Source organism: Phascolarctos cinereus, unplaced genomic scaffold, assembly GCF_003287225.1.
Source record: "Phascolarctos cinereus isolate Bilbo 61053 unplaced genomic scaffold, phaCin_HiC Scaffold_5;HRSCAF=322, whole genome shotgun sequence".
NCBI lineage: Eukaryota > Metazoa > Chordata > Mammalia > Diprotodontia > Phascolarctidae > Phascolarctos > Phascolarctos cinereus.
Genome location: NW_027555958.1, coordinates 34,807,956 through 34,824,251, shown reverse-complemented (window position 1 = coordinate 34,824,251; position 16,296 = coordinate 34,807,956). Strand labels below are relative to the sequence as shown.

Genomic DNA, 16,296 nt, shown 5'->3' with positions numbered 1-16,296 from the left:
GGAGAGATGCTGAACTGGACAGCCCCCAAGGTCCTCCCTAGCCCTCGTACTCTCTAGGTGACTAGTGAGGCTTAGTGAAGAAACAGGCCCATTTTCCATTATCTTAAAAAAAAAGTTCCCAAAAAACAAATCTGCTTTTTAGATAGAAAACGTACAGGCCTGGTTGTTATGCTAGGGCACCTAAGGAATCAGAGACCCCAATTTATTATTGTTCATTTGTCTCACTAGCTGTACTGTAGCAAATCAGCATATTTTGTAATCTATATTTTATGGAAGTACTTAACTAATTACTGCAATCAGCAGCAATTTATTTTATGGCTGTGCTGTTGAGTTGGTTAAAACTCTGAGGCTGGCATACAGTGCCCTGTGTGTTTTTAGTGATCATATTTTTATTGACTGACTTGAATAGGCAGAAATGTTTAATCTGTTAATGCTCTTCTGAAAGCCCCAACTTTGGTCCCGGATTTTATCTTTGCCCAGTGCTAACTTGAAAGGCCTTGGCAGGGGCTTTGACCCGGTGGGAGCACCAGCTGTTGGAGAGACTGCCTCATTTAGAGGGCGGGAGGCCTGCTTTACTCTTGTTTGGGAGCCCCTCATTAAATTACCTGGAGACAATAATCAGATAGCTGCTGTTCAAGTTAATGGTACCTTTGAGCCCCTGTCAAGAGAGCTTTAGTTAACATGCAACAGACCTGGAATGATGCGGGTCCCTTTTCAGCCCCTCGTTTAATTTGAGCTGCTTTAGTTGGCATGGCAACTAGCTGAGACATCTGGGAGATGTTATGCTGGGGGATTGAGACTTAGGAGGATATGTAGTAGAGAAAGCAGAAATCTTACAAGAGTAGCATGTGTTACTTCTAGGCATTTTCAACTGTCTTATTCATTCTAGAATTTTGGTGTTGTGGCCTTGCTTAACAAAATCAAATGGTAGAAGTTTGCCCAGGACTGCTTTGTTAAATGAAAAATGTCAAGAGGTCTTTTTCTTTTACTTTCTGAAAACTTCACAAGGCAGACTTACTTGTGCTACATGACTGTTTGGCTTCAAAAGGAAGGTATTCTTTTAAAGACGTTGCAAGTAGAATGATGAGGAAAATGAAAAATATGGTGTCTGCACATGTGGCAAAGCGCAAAGTTGAAATTGTAAGGGTTAGCCTTGCCATGAGGGAACGAAAGTAGACACGGGGAACTGCATTCTTCTAAAGGTATTTGCAGGCAATGTTTTGAAAAGTCATTGAAGCTGGTAGTTAGAAAACTAACGGTCAGAAAGACTTGGTCATGTCCTGCCTTTGACACATACTGGCTGGGTGACCTCAGGTAACTCCTCCCTGGGAGTTCCCTCCACCCATGAAATTTTAGTTCCAGACACCCCCAAAATAAAAATGACTAAAGTTGCTGCTACTAAATGACTTATAGAAGATAATGCAATATAGTAAATAAATGAGTTAAAACCATCTTGTCATTTCCAGTTTTACAATCCCAAACTCTCCTGTTTTTAATTATTTTTAAAAAGCCATCCTTGGTGGGGGTGGGGGGATAAGGCCAGAGGGTGCTTGAAGGTTAAAGTATTTTTAACTTAAGTTGGAGAGTAGATTGCTTTTAATACCACTCTTCTGAAATGATTACTTGTGGATGAGAAGCTTTTCGGAAGGTTGGATCAGATTTTTCCAGGTCAGTGACATCATGGTTATTTGTGCTGAGCAGAGGCAAGAATGCTACTGGTTTATATTTCATCCGGAATGGTGTGTATCCATGCGGCCTCAGTCTGGAGGAATTGTCTTGCCACGTGAGACTGTTGTTAATTTTGTTATTTTGCTTTGGACAAGCTGATTTGGGAATCTCCTGTATAGAGGTGCCCAGATCTGAATAGATAGGGAGAAATCTCTCCCTAACTGCAGAGAGAGAGAGAGAGAGGGAATTTATTAAGTCCTTACTATACTGTGTATGTGCTGGGAATACAAGCAAGCAAGATGGTCCCTGCCCTCAGGGAGTTGATCTTCTAATACGATTGGTTGCTGTCCTTGTGCTCAGAGAGGACCAAAATGACATCCCTGGGTCAGGGTCAAGGTACCCTGTGTCCAGCCGTGGCTGATGAGACCAGTACAAGCTTGGAAGGCTCTACCCTGGGTCGGGCACAGTGAGTGCATGTGAATGTTGGGAGCTTCCATAACTCTGCCTTGCTCATAGAGCACAGCACCTTCTTTAACACGGGCACACCATGCTACTCTAATGGGGTAAGACAACGTGTAATGGGGGCCTGAAAGGGGCTGTTGGCTTGGAGGGCAGGGGAGGGGGGAGAGGGGATGTTCCATGTACAGCATCTGGGCTTGGAAGCAGTGACTAGGGGCGCTGGTGGTGTGGGGCGCTGGCTACCCTGCTGTGCACGATGGGTGCCCCAGTCAGAGTTTAGGGAAAGAGGAGCAGTGCCCGGAGCACGGGGGCCCAGAGGTGGCTCTGCTTTGTCTTTGGTTGCTCGTCTGCCTTCAGAACCATAGATCATCTTCCTTCCTCTGTTTAAGATATGGTTATAGATGGGAGGGGAAACATACACAGACACATGACATTCTGTTCCATGCTTATTCTTTGTGTTTGGCTCTTATCAATTTGTTTCATTTTTAAGTCAAAGCAAGATTTTCCCAAGCGCTACCAATTCAACCTGACCCCTTGGAAACCCAGATGTTTTCTGTCCCCTGCTTGCATCCGTGCCAGCTGTCACTGGCAGGAGGGAGGGTTCTGGCGCCGTGGTCTGGCTGGCCTTTCTCATGGTATGTATGTGAGGCCACAGACAGTCACCTGCTCTTCCACATCCAGAAGCACTCTCTTCAGTCCCAGCAGAAGCCTGTCGGTGGACTCGGCAGACATGGCTGCACTGACATGGGCAGAGATGGGCTGTGCTGGGCGCTTTGGTTGAGTTGGGCTTTTTGAGGAAACTGACCCCACTTGCTCTGGGGATGTCAGGGGTGGGTTTCTTCTCCTTGTTCTGTTTCCTTTATTTTGGGCTAGGTTGGAGTTTCCTTCCTGGTGTTGCCGGAACCAGCCTAGCTCTCTTTACAAGTTAATTCTGTGTAACAGCAGTCCTCAAGAGGATATACTATCAGTGCTCAGGGTAAGATTTCATAGCAGCTACTCTGAGGATTAAGTACCCAAGCATTAGCTTTCTTCCTAAATGGAGCGGTGTTTACTTAGAGATTTTTAAGATGGCTATGCTGAACTTGCCAAACAAGAGCTTCCAGACCCCTTTGGTTTGCATCAGTGCCGAGGCCCCTAGGGCTTCACCCAGGTCTTCAGTGCTCCCTTGTTCTTTAAATGCTCTTTGGGGGACTTTTCCCAGGACTCAGACCCAGCCCTGTTGGTTCCAAGAGCAGTGTTCTTTCTCCTCCAGGCAGTTCTCGCTTTGTGTAAGTGGGCCCTTCCACAGACCTCTATGTGAAGTGATCTCTACAGAAGCGTGGGTGTGGGGAAGGGAGGGAAGGAGGCTGAGAGGGGGCCATGTGCCCATGGAAGGAGGGGCTGGCACAGGGTTCAAGGACACCCGGGGGCCAGAGACAAAGAAGCAAGAGCATTCAAGGACCACTGGGGCAGGGGCCAGCCACATCAGAGCCTGGCTGGGACCAAGAGGACGAACATGCGGGGGGCAGACACAGACACAGACAGGAGAGGATGGGGGATGCACCCGACAGACAGAAGACACACAGGCAGGCGGGTGGAGTGGGGCAAAGGTCTCAAGCCGGTCCTCGACTGACCTAGAGGCGGCATCCAGTCTGCTTTCCTTGGAGGGGATTTTGGGGGGCGGGGGTGGGAGGCTGAATGCTGAGCCCAGGGGCAGGAATGGAGACAGAGCACAGTACTGTAAAGTTAACATAGGGGGTTTTGGGAATGCAGATTTGTTTCAGAATTCTTTGCATACTGTGAATTTATGTGAAGCAAGAACTGTCTGTACTTAGTAAGTTGGAATGAGAGAAGCTGTGGAGGCGCAAAGGAGCGCCTCGTGATTGTTGATAGCTTGACTGACAGCTCCCTCTCTTCTTGTCTCTCGTCCAGACTCAGGGAGTCAGAGAGGACAGAAGCGCTGAAGTTGCTATGTGTCTGTGACAAGGGCTAGTGGAAGAGGACAGGGAAGACCCCAGGGCCCTTGAGGGCCAAGCTGCTGCCCTGGGTGGCCAACTCAGTTGCTTAGGAATAGGGAAGCCTGTTTGATACATTCATTGGAATGCCCAGCTGACTTCAGTAAGTCCCAAAAGTTTCTGTTCTAACAGAACCACTTATGGGGCACTTAGGAACCTTTGGAGACCATCAGTCAGGTCCATAACCCTAACTTCAGTCGAGTCTGCCTCCACTTAAGTCATCCAAGTCAGATGGTACTAATAGCAATGGAAGCATTTACAGACACCGCCTCATTTGATCCTCACAAACTGTTCATGAAGTAGGTGATGTCATTATCCACATTTGGCAGAGGAGAAGATTAAGGCTCAGAGACTTATGGAGCATGCCCATAGCCACACAGCTGGTGGGTGTCTGGGGCAGGGGTCAGGCTCAGGTCTTCTGCCATGCTGCCTAGATGCCTGGGTATGGCTCTGGGCTTTCCTTACAGGTAGAGAAAAAGGGACTTCTCCATTCTCTCTTAATCATCCATTCAAAAGAGCCCAGGATTTGAAGTTAGAAGTCCTGGGTTTGTTTGAATCCTGGCTCTGCTACTGACTACCTGTGTGACCTTGGGCAAGTCACTTCACCACCCCCCTTTTTCTTTTTACCTAAGTCTCCTCATCTGCAAAAAAAGGGGAAAGAATGAGATCATCTCTAAAGCTTTTTCCAGCTCTATGGTTTTGATCCAGTGAACCCTCATTATTGAATTAACATCCTAAAGCCTTTCTAACTCAGCCAGGAAAGTTAAAGGGGACACTGTGAGTTCTATCAAGACTCCACACATATTGGGAACTGCTAGCCTGAAAGGCATTTTTCTGCTTCCACATGAGCTTCCCTCTTTTCCTCATCCCTCTTAAGGCCAGTTGAATATTTGTTAACTTCTTTCATGCAAGTGACTGGGGTGGGGATGGGGGTCATGCCAAGAAGCTATTGTCCCTGCCTTTCAGGAGGTTACATAAGCACATGAAGAACTGAAGCAAAAGGCTAATTGAAATACTGGGGTTGGGTGGGAAGTGGAGGGAGGGGTGTACATAAATGAGCATCATCCTCTCCATTTGATGAGTCAGAGAATAGAAGGCTAGAGAGATGCCAATGCCAGAGTACTTTGCCCTTAGATCAGGCTGCAGTTTTTCTCTTCTCCAGTACTAGTGGGGCTAGAGGGAGACTACCAAACCTACTGTATGTGAATTCAGAGAATGGGCCTGGGCCTGGTCTTTCTTTTGTCCTTTCTAGGGCAGGCATTTGGGCCTTTTTCCATTTTATAGTGCTGGTTACAGAGAAGATAGGCGGTGGTTTGCTTTGGCGACCTTCCTCTTAAAGGTGAATTTGGTCGTTTCATTATGTCAGTCTTCCATCTCTTGAAGGCTGGAATTCTGACCCTTCTTAGGCTGTGCGTCAAGAAGTTTTCTCCTGGTAAAGCTTCAGCCCTGAGAGTGCGCTAGCGAGTGCTTCTGGGGGTTATGAGTGGCATTCTCTGAACTCTCCTTAACTTCTGACCCAAAGATATGTTGTCACAGAATTGATGCAGAGTGACCTACATAAAATTATCGTCTCTCCTCAACCACTCAGCTCAGATCATGTCAAAGTTTTTCTTTATCAGATTTTACGAGGTAAGATTTTTTTATGTCTGAAGGAAAAGAAATGGCGATCTCAACTGAAAGTTGTGTTTTTCCTTTGCCCTTTGCCCTGGCCTCCCAAGGTTCTCCTGCTCCAGCAGGCAGTTTGTTTTTGCCATGAGCATATGTAACGGAATTTAACATTTCCCTGAAGGCTCCCAGGTTGCCAAGAAGTTCTTGGTTGAGCTTCTGTGATAGAGAAGGCAAAGATGGAACCACACCACTTACAACTGAAGCAAGTTGATTTAGAAGAGGCAAATATGGAAGAATTCTTTGCCATATAGCGTGGCCAGATGGAGGAGGGCCGTGAGCTTTTGAGTAGGTGCACCCTAGCACCAGGTGCCTAAAAAAGAGTGTATCTGTGGCCTAGAACATCACCACAGAGCAGCAGAAGAGACCTCCACTGGCCTGATGATGCAGACGAGGAGCTAATGGAATCAGCTGCCTAAATGATTCTCCAGAAAGAGGTGTTGGCAAGAAATGACCTTGCTGGCTTGACCAGGATGCGCATGAAGAATCTTCTTGGCAGCTCTGACTTTTTAATATTAATCATTGAATTGGTGCCTGAACATTAGTCCTCTCTCCTGAGTTTTGCTGTTGTAAGATAAGATGTGTGACTCAGCTGAAGAGCAACAGAAGCCTCTTTTCCTTGTATGAGATTTTTTCTTAGAGCAAATAGAGTTATTTTCCTTAAGGAAGATTTAAAAGCTTCCCTGCAAAGACTGGGAACCCCTAAACCAGGGGTGGGAAACCTGTGACCGCGAGGCCACCTGTGGCCTTTTGACTGAGTCCAAGTCTTACAGAACAAATCCTTTTATTAAGGGGATTTGTTCTGTGAAGTTTGGATTCAGTCAAAGGGCTGCACTTGAGGACCTAGAGGGCCACATGTGGCCTTGAGGCTAGAGGTTCCCCACCCCTGCCCTAAACCATGATTATCCACAAATTCTACCTAAGCATTAGGAAGCTTTTATTAGCTTATTTTCTGTTCTTCCCCAGTCCTACTTAATAACCTTAAGACACTATTGTGAGGAAGGGAATTTGCTGCTTTTTTAGTTAGGGAAAAAAAATGACCTTGGCTACCTAGAGTGTTCCTGGAGGTCTAAGAGGGACCTTTCTGTAATAATATAGAATTTCCCAGTATTCAAGCCAAAGAATGATAGAATGGTCCTGAGAATATAGCTGGTGGAGGGAAGAGCCTGTGTAAAGCCCTGGATTGGAGTCTCCCCAAAAAGAAGAAAAGCCCCACTTTGGCTTCTTGTGATGAAAGTAGACTTTGGAGAACTTCTCGCTTCCAGGGACCACGTGGGAGCCACGTGGGGAATTGAGAGTGGTCAGGCTTAGTGTCAGAATCATTGTTGTAGATTTAGCTTCAGATCATCTTATGAATTACAAGGCATCTCTGAAGAATGAAAGCCCTCGATAACTTTTCAGGTGACTTTGTATTTAACTGTAATCATACTGGGGGATGGGAGGCGGGGCACAGGTCTGGCTCATACTTTTCATCTTACTTGCATATACTTGCAGGGGAATAGCCTAGAATCTCCCCTAATAATTTGTTGGATAGCTAAGAAAAGTTTTCCAGAATCTCTCATTGTATTAGAAATAAGCATAAGGCTCTGCCATTTGATTTATTGTTTCAGGTTTGAAATATCTCCATTCCGCCGGCATTTTACATCGAGACATTAAGCCAGGGAATCTCCTTGTGAACAGCAACTGTGTGCTTAAGGTAGGCTCTTCAGTTTGTTTTAGTGTGCATGAGCATCCAGGCTTTTAAGAGTGTTGGGTTTTCAGGAGGAAATTGCTAAAGTGTGTGTCGTTCTTTTTTTTTAAACTCCATTTTTTTCTGTCCCATCTCACAGAAAAATACTAGCTAATAAGCATCTTATGCACCTATTAGGGTTAAGCATGTATTGTTTTGACACATGGCAAGTTTTTTCCATTTTTTTCTCCCCTTTAGTGTGTACGTTGGTAATGTTGAAATGGAAATAAGGTGGATAAAGAAAAGGCAAATCCCTTTAAGTAAAGTGACTTCCTTTCCCATCTCCAAAGAAAAGTGTGTTATCAGGATTAATCATTTGAAGACTAATAATTCCTTCCTTGAGTCCATATTTGGTTATACAAGGTAGGGGGAGGCATGGGAAGGAATATGAGAAGCTATCAGGGCCGTTCCAAAACTAAAGTTCAGGGAGATTAGACAACTTGTCCAACAGAGTCGTACAGGTGGCGAGTGTTGGGGGAGGGTTTAAACCCAGGTCCTCTGACTGTAGCCCATTCCAGGGGTGGCTGAAATATCAGCTATGCAGAGAAGCAGCCTCAGCCAGTCACCTGTCAAATCCATTAGCCGACTTAGCCATCCTAATGAGCGCTGAGGGGTATGCTGTGTTCATCTATAGATAGTCCTGAAATGTCATTGAAATGGTTAACTTCACCTGCTTTCCCTGCTGTCTCTCAGTTGACCCACTTGGGTATACTGAGTAATATTGAAGTTGGCCTATATGTCATTCTTTCCTTACCCCTCCTGATGGAAGTGTGAATTAGTAGCAGAGTTTCCCAAAATCAGGTAGGAAAGCTGCAGCCTCAATAGCTTAGGCCCTGTGTAATGGACAAACCATTGTATCTCCTCCTCAGTCTGTAGAAACAGGAAACGGTCACCTGCTTGGACCCACGTCACCCTTATACATTAGACAGCTTCACAGTGGAAACCAAATGACATTTTCACATGTTTCATAAGTGGCTTTTATAGCATGCTTACTTCTCCACGGTAAATACTTTTACCATTTCAAACTGATCTATTTAAAGAGGAAGAGAATTGTTTTTTAAAATGATGGCCACTGTAAGAGTAGTCATTACTGTCACTACTGCTTAGCTTGTTGGCAGTTAAATCAAACATTCATGTCGTGTGTGAATGAATTTCATTTTATGATTTTCAATGCTTTCTTCTGACGACAGGCCAGCTCGCTTTAAATGCTTGTTGGTGAGGCTACTTGCAAATTAAGATTCCTGTCAATCTGACCCTGTCTCCCTCACTTAGGATCATAGGAAGAGACCTAACCCTCCTTCTCTTCTCCTGCCTCCCCAAGAGATTGAAGAAAATGTTTTCAAAGTCCTCAGCTTCAGCAGTCTGCTACAGTACAGCTGGGCCTGATCTAGAAATTGAGAGAGATCTGGGTTTAAGTCTTAGTTCTTACATCACTTGTGTGACCTTGGGGAAAATCACTTGTTCCCTTCTTTTCAGCGAGGGTTGTATCAGGTGACCTCTGCTGTCCTTTCCCTAGGTCTTAAGAAATTATCCAGACCTCTCGTTTCACAGGGGAGAAAACTGAAGCCTCAGAAGATAACCCCAACCTCCCAGGTCCCCTGACTCCAAATTCTTTGGACTTTAACATACAGTCCTATTCTTTTCAACATATGTTAGCTGGAAAGAATGCTTGTTTTTTAGATTGCCTCAAAAATAAAACCTCTGGCTGTCGTGTGATGAACTATATTTCTTCCAACTAAATTTCCTATTTTTCCAAGACTGTAAGGCCAGAAGGGTATCACAGAGGCCAGTTAGTCCCTGCGTCTGCCCTGATGGCACTCTGCCTAGCCTCAGATGAATCTCTGAGTTCTTTTTAGTGACTCTGGGGACAGGAGATCCTGCTTCTTTAGGAACCAAACCCCTGAGTACAGCAGCTCTCACCAGGGGGGGGATTTCACTCTAGGCAGCCTAATGGGATAAAAGAACTGAACTGTCTCATGTTCTGGCTCTTGGTTGGAAGACTGAACAAAGAAGGATTTTGTACAGAACTCGCCCTGCATCATACCTTCGAATGCATGAAGTTGATTTTCCTAGCTGTTTAGTTTGAGTACACTTTACTTCTAGCAGTGTGAATAAAGGAAAAAATCACTGCTGAATAAACAACCCAAGGTTGGGATACACTGAAATTCTTCCCTGCCCCCATTGACTTATCATGGAGGGCCATATTTACCAGGCTAGAGAACCGACTGAATGTGCAGATATATCCATAATAATTATTCTAATGCTTTTTTGATTGCATCCTTTCCTGTGTTGAGTATATTTAATTTCCTATCATGCAGAGGATGGATTATTGAAAATCTCAGTCACTCATTAGTTATCTGATCATTGAGCCCAGCTCATCCTCCAGGTAAGATGCTAAAATTGGATGGCAGACCAAACAAATGATCTGCTTTTGAGCCAAAGGCCATTCTTTTTCAGCTATAGATGCATACAAAGTAGAAAGGAGATTAGAGGTTTGGGTGCCTTTTTTCGAGTCCATGCTAAAAATTTTACATCAAGGCCAGCTTAAGGTTTTTAACCCCTAATCAATCAATCTACATGCATGCATTAAGCACCTATTATTTTTCCCCGCTGTGCTAGGAATTAGGAATACAAAAAGAATAAAATAATCTCTCCTCTCATTCTATAGGTGGAAACAATATATAGAAGCATATACAACATAAATACAAGGTAGTGGTTAAAAAAGGAGGTTCGTAGCAGTTGAGAGGATCAGGAAAGGTTTTGTGAAGATAATAGTTAAGTCTTGAAGGAAAAGAGATTTTGTGAGTTAAAGGTGAGGAAAGACAGCCAGCACACAAAACGTGGAGATGGGAGAAGGCTTGCTTGGTGTGAGGCACAGAGCCAGACCAGCTGGACCCAAAGGGGCAAGAAGGGACCATACAGTAGAATAAGCTGGAAAGAGAAGTCGGGGCCAGGCTGTGAAGTGCCTTAAAGCCCAGACAGAAAAGTTTACATTGGGTCCTTGTGGCAGTCTTTGAGAGTGAGGAGGAGAATGATGGTGAGATGTGCACCTGAGGAGAAGCACTTTGGCCACTTTGTGGAAGTTAGATTGGATCAGGGAGGGAGCTGAGGGAGACCAGGTAGGAGACCATCGCATTGCATTAGTCCAGGTGAGAAATAATGGCTTGGACCAAGGTGGTGGCTGTGAGAGTGGAGAGAAGGGGGATGTATATGTATATGTATATGTATATGTATATGTATATGTATATGTATATGTATGAGAATATAGAGGTAGAAACAAGATTTTACAACCAGTCGGGTGAGGGAGGAGGAAGAGTCTAGCATAACACTGAGGTTATGAACCTGGGAGGTGGTGCTTGTGCCAGAAATAAGTTAGTTCCTACGCCCAAAGGGCTGTAAAAATGTGCGTACCCTTTGACCCAGCAATACCACTTCTAGGGCTGCATCCCAAAGAGATCATAAAAATGGGAAAAGGACCCACAGGTACAAAAAGATTTAGAGCAGCTCTTTCTGTGGTGGCAAAGAATTGGAAATTGAGAGGATGCCCATCAAGTGGGAAATGGCTGAACAAGTTGTGGTATATGAATGTAATGGAATACTGTTGTCCTATAAGAAATGATGAGCAGGCAGACTTCAGAAAAACCTGGAAAGACTTGTATGGACTGATGCTGAGTGAAATGGCAGAACCAGGAGAACGTTGTACACAGTAACAGCCACGTTGTGTGATGACTAACTTTGATAGACTTAGCCCTTCTCAGCAAAGCAGGATCTCCAAAAGCTTCATGATGGAAAATGCTATCCACATCCAGAGAAAGAACTGTGGAGTTTGGATGCAGATTGAAGCAGACTATTTGCTATTTTTTTCTTCTGTTTTGTTTCCTCTTTCTTGTGGTTCCTCCTGTTGGTTCTGATTCTTTCTTACAACATGACTAACGTGAAAATGTGTACTAGGAAAAAAAATTAGTTCAGAGAGAGATGAGTTTGAAGGAGGCGGTAGTGCTGTCTTGTGGACATAGTAAGTTTGAGAGGTCTGTGGGACCAACGTTCAGCTACGTCATGTACGTAGAGACGATCATTAAACCGTGGAAGCTGATGAAGTCATCAAGGCAGAGTGTAAGGAGAGAAGGCAAGAGGACCCAGGACCAAGCCTTGGGGAAGAGCCGCAGTTAGAGGGTCTGACATGGAGGATGAACAAGCAAAGCCTGATGGGGAGTGGTCAGACCGGTAGAAGCAGTAACAAAAGCCAGACCGGAGGGTGGGTGACAGGAGCAGGGCCATCTCCTGGGACCTCATATGCAGGCAGAGGGGATGGCTTATCATCACAGAATGGAAGAAAAGGCAGAGAATGGGGGACGATGGCAGGGTGTTTGAGATGAAGAGATGGGGCTTATGGCAGGTGGACTCACTTTTCACAGGAAATTAAGAGGCTTGAAGATTTAATCATCACCTTTTTTTGCCTGAGGTTTTTTTCCTACATGATTGGTCAATCATACAGCCTCTGCTTTACCCCCTGTACACACAGGAATGATGAATTTGTTCAAATGGGAGATTGGACAAAAATTAGTGGGAGGGATGTTTAAGATGACTTTAGAAGGAGCCCAAGAACTCTTCAATAAAGATTGAGAGCAAGCTTTCTGAGGCTGCAGCTTCTACAAGACGACCACTGTTTGGACCTTATTTTGTGGAGGTGACTTAACCTCCATCCAAAGCAGATTGAAAATCAATTATTTCTTCATTCAGCAGATATTCAGTAAGCACCTGTGCTGTCCTAGGCGTGGGCTAAGCGTGGGGAAAGCTACAGGACAACTAGTCTTACTTTCGTTGTCATTTTGCTTCGGTCGTCAATCACAAAAAGTTTAAAAGAGTCAAAGAGTTTACTGACGCAGCATTTTAAGTGGTAAGAAAGGAAATTTAGGTGACTAAGCAAATGGTTCTTCCTAAAGATAAGATCTATTTGTGGAGTGATAATCAGAGGCGTTTGGTATTAAGCACTCTTACCAAGCAAGCACCAAGCTCCATAAAAGCACATTTTATCTTGTTATACATGTAAGTCACATGTGCCAGTATTTTGTTTTCAGCATATGTTTGGAAGCTCTGATGATTTCAAAATCACATTGTAAAAACCACTTTTCTATTTAGATTTGCGACTTTGGATTGGCCAGAGTGGAAGAATTGGATGAATCGCGTCACATGACTCAGGAAGTTGTCACTCAGTATTATCGGGCCCCCGAGATCCTGATGGGCAGCCGTCATTACAGCAATGCTATCGACATCTGGTCTGTGGGTTGCATCTTTGCAGAACTCCTGGGACGAAGAATATTGTTTCAGGCACAGAGTCCCATTCAACAGGTATAAATATACCCCGGCCCTTGGGTGCCACATCATGTGACTGACCGTAGGCAAATCTAATTTCAGATATCGTTGAGAGGGAGGATTCTGCCATCTGCAGACAGAGGGGCCCTCACTGCTGTGTGGGCCAGGTCTTTGGATGTGTCGGGCTCACTAGATTGTGCTGCAACGTTTGCTCAGAGTGACGAGAAATAAGTACATCTTCCTTCTCCCCTCCCCCCCTTCATTTCTGTGAACCCTAGGATATTTTTGTAGGCTTGGTAGTGCTGCTGATCCATGTGTACGCCTTGAAAATGTCTTCAGTGAAGTGATAAAAATCCAGTTTTCCTGTGAGTTTCGATGTGGATGTCTCTTATTTTGAGCATTTAGAAAAGGTGACATTTAGCTGGTGAGAGAAGATATTTAAACCCTTTGGGCTCCATAGTACAGCCAGAATTCATTAAAATGAAGATTCAAGGAAACATTTAAAACATTCCGATTAAAGCTGTAGGGACATAGCTAAATAAACGGGTGCCATATTTCATTGCTAGTATTTGCAAATCTCTGATTTTCAAGCAAGCCTGCATTTCTGTGCATCTCTCTAAACAATGTATTCATTTACTTAACACAAGCATCTCCTTTGTGTCCAGAATTGTCAGTCACCATGTTAAGAAATGTATTTGTCCTGTTCAGTGGTTAACATATTTTTTGACTATATATTTAGTCTATAGAAATATGTGTGTGTACATATATATTGTCCTAGAGTTGGGTACTTCTATTCTAAAAGTGACTTGTATTGATCCATTCATATTCGATTTTAGCCATGTTATTGTTTTTAAAACTTCTGCGGAGTATGAGTTCAGTGATAAAGGCGTGATGTGTACAAAGCTCTTAGTTCAATAGGAAGGCTGTTTTACTGCACCAATTAGTAAAGTAACCATATAATTGAAGCCAGTTTTGAGATATTTCAGTACCTTGGATATTCTGTGCATACATGTGGCTTTAATAGAGTCCGTTATGTTCTAAATTTAGAGAACAGAATTTGACAGGTTTTTTAATATATGTGGTCTTCATATTTCCACACAAGGCACTTATGTTATGTAACTAATATTAGTCTTTTAAATGTGGGAATCCTTTAAGTGAAAAGTAGGGGATGAAGTCACTGAAATGTTCAGGCTACCACTACAAATAAGCAAAGCGTGGCTTATGCTGGTATTTAAAGCTTAATTCTCTAGAGGAGAGGAATCTTGTTTTTACCATTCTGCAGTGACCACTTGGGGAGTCCCCATATGTGTTGCCAGGAAAAAGGGGGGGGGTATTATAAGATAGTGAAGAGAATCCAATTTCCAATTAAACATAATGATTTTCTGTAGCACTTCCTAATGCTTTAAAAAAAAATAAGAGAAATAGATGCAACAAACCTTCATATAAGAACTTTATCATCCAAAGACCCAGCTCATTTGGGACAGACTTTGCCATATGTTTCATTATTTGATTTAATGAGCCTGCTATTTCTGATCAACAAGTAGCTTGTTGATTCTTACAGGTCATAAAAGTTCCCCTCCAAAAAAAAGATAGCAATAGAGGCACATTTCTGTAATGTGTCTCTGTAATCCCAGAGTGAAGTGCTGTTCTGGGCTCTAGACAGACCCCAGACTTGTGCTTCTCCTTGGTGATTCCAGAAAGAGGAATAGTCCAAAATAGCATTCTGTAGGTAAGAGCTCTGGGCTAGGACGTAATTGCTAATGAGATTATAACAGAGCATCTATAGGGTTTGAGACAGATGGTAAGAGAGATGGCTGTGTATTGGGACAAGCCGTCTGACTTGTGTCCCCAAATGTGCCAGGTGGATACCTTCCTCTAGGGTGGGCATAGTTCTTTGCCAATGTAGAAGGCTATCCTGACTATAGTGAACCAACATGCAGAGTCCATCTCTGACCTTAAATGTAAAGGCTTTGGGCCGACCATCAGAGCTGGCTGCTCCTGAGGGTACCTTACCTGGCAAGTCTGAGCCTGCTTCACACATCCAAATTCAGCCCTTCTCTCATGTCCTGAAGAATACAACTTGTAGCTGGATTTGACACTGGTATCAGTCCTGGCTGGGCCCATTGTAGGTGCTGTCATGCCCAGCACGGGAGGGCTGACTCGGATCTCTTTAGCAAGTCTATTTACATCCTGACATTAATGCCATATAGGTGGGGCGGGAGAGTGTCCAAACTGAAGCCGTCTAACCTTTAGTATTTATTTTAAGTAGGCTAGAAAGGGAGAACATAGTCTTCTCTCCATTAATTTGAACGATGAATTTGAAAGCTCTATCCCAAGCTGTCTGGGAAGCCCTGATTTCAGAATATATTGTTGAAGTTGAAGAATAATGGGGTGTCTCCCAGACATGGTGACTGTCATCTTTTTTTCATGTCTGCCTACAGTTGGATTTGATCACCGACTTACTGGGCACACCATCACTGGAAGCAATGAGGACAGCTTGCGAAGGTGCAAAGGCACACATACTCAGGGGTCCTCATAAACAGGTAAGGGCCAAGGGCAAGACTAGCTGCTCCAAACGCCATCTGCTAAGGCAGCAACGAGGGAGCTTAGGCTCGGAATTCACAAGCCAAGGGCAGAGCTACAAGATTCTTCATTCTTGTCGTGGCAAGTTTTGATCAGATAAAGTTTTGAAAACTTGTCTGGCCAAATGAAACAGCGTCAGCTCCCAATGCCACAACAGAGCTTAATATCATGCTGTGCTGACCTTGACAACATGTTGCTGCTTGATAACTTGATGTTGGAAATTGTCTCTTCAAACAAAAGTGTCTTCCTTCCACACTCAGTTCTAAAGAGGATTTCCCAATTCTGTCTTGATGTACTTTTCTAACCATTTCACTTATGGATCTTATTCTCTCAAATGCCCAGGGCCACTTATCAGTCCTTAGCCGTGTGATGACAGGGAAATTACTCCCCCTCACTGAGTCTCAGTTTCCATCTTTTTTTTTTTTACATTAAATGACACGTAAGGTTCCTTCCATCTCTGATACTCTGGTTTATCTTTGTAACTAAGTTTTCTCCCATTTTATTAGCGTGGAACGAAGGTGAGCCACAAAGCAATACTTTGTCCGAGTACAAAGAGCCAGAATTCCAGGCCATTTCTTTTTTCCGTTTTGCCCTTTCCTTGTGTCATAAATCCAATTCATGCACAAGCCAAAATGTCACCCATGACATCCTCGGTCCTCTTCTAAAACGAAGGATGAAGCACAACACCCAGTGTGGACATCAGCAGGAGCCTGCTGCCATGGCCTGAAGCTCTTTTTGCATTAACCCAGAATCAGGGTGTGAGGTCATGCCGAGCAGATCCACTGCCCTTGGGTTTTGCCGCTGACCGAGCCCCTACAGAGGAACACAGAGCGTCCTTTTTCTCTGTCCTGTTAATGAGCACTTCCACAAGGGCTTCCCTAATCA

General features: G+C 44.2%; 1 protein-coding gene across 1 annotated transcript in view; it reads left to right on the top strand.

The window, feature by feature from the left end:
* NLK (nemo like kinase) overlaps positions 1 to 16,296 on the top strand; it is a 125,016-nt gene that overhangs the window by 94,047 nt on the left and 14,673 nt on the right. Inside the window, exons 4-7 of the mRNA XM_020963195.2 lie at positions 5,644 to 5,750; positions 7,397 to 7,482; positions 12,655 to 12,864; positions 15,270 to 15,371. Coding sequence (XP_020818854.1) covers positions 5,644 to 5,750; positions 7,397 to 7,482; positions 12,655 to 12,864; positions 15,270 to 15,371 — 505 coding nt within the window. The remainder of the gene's footprint in view (positions 1 to 5,643; positions 5,751 to 7,396; positions 7,483 to 12,654; positions 12,865 to 15,269; positions 15,372 to 16,296) is intronic.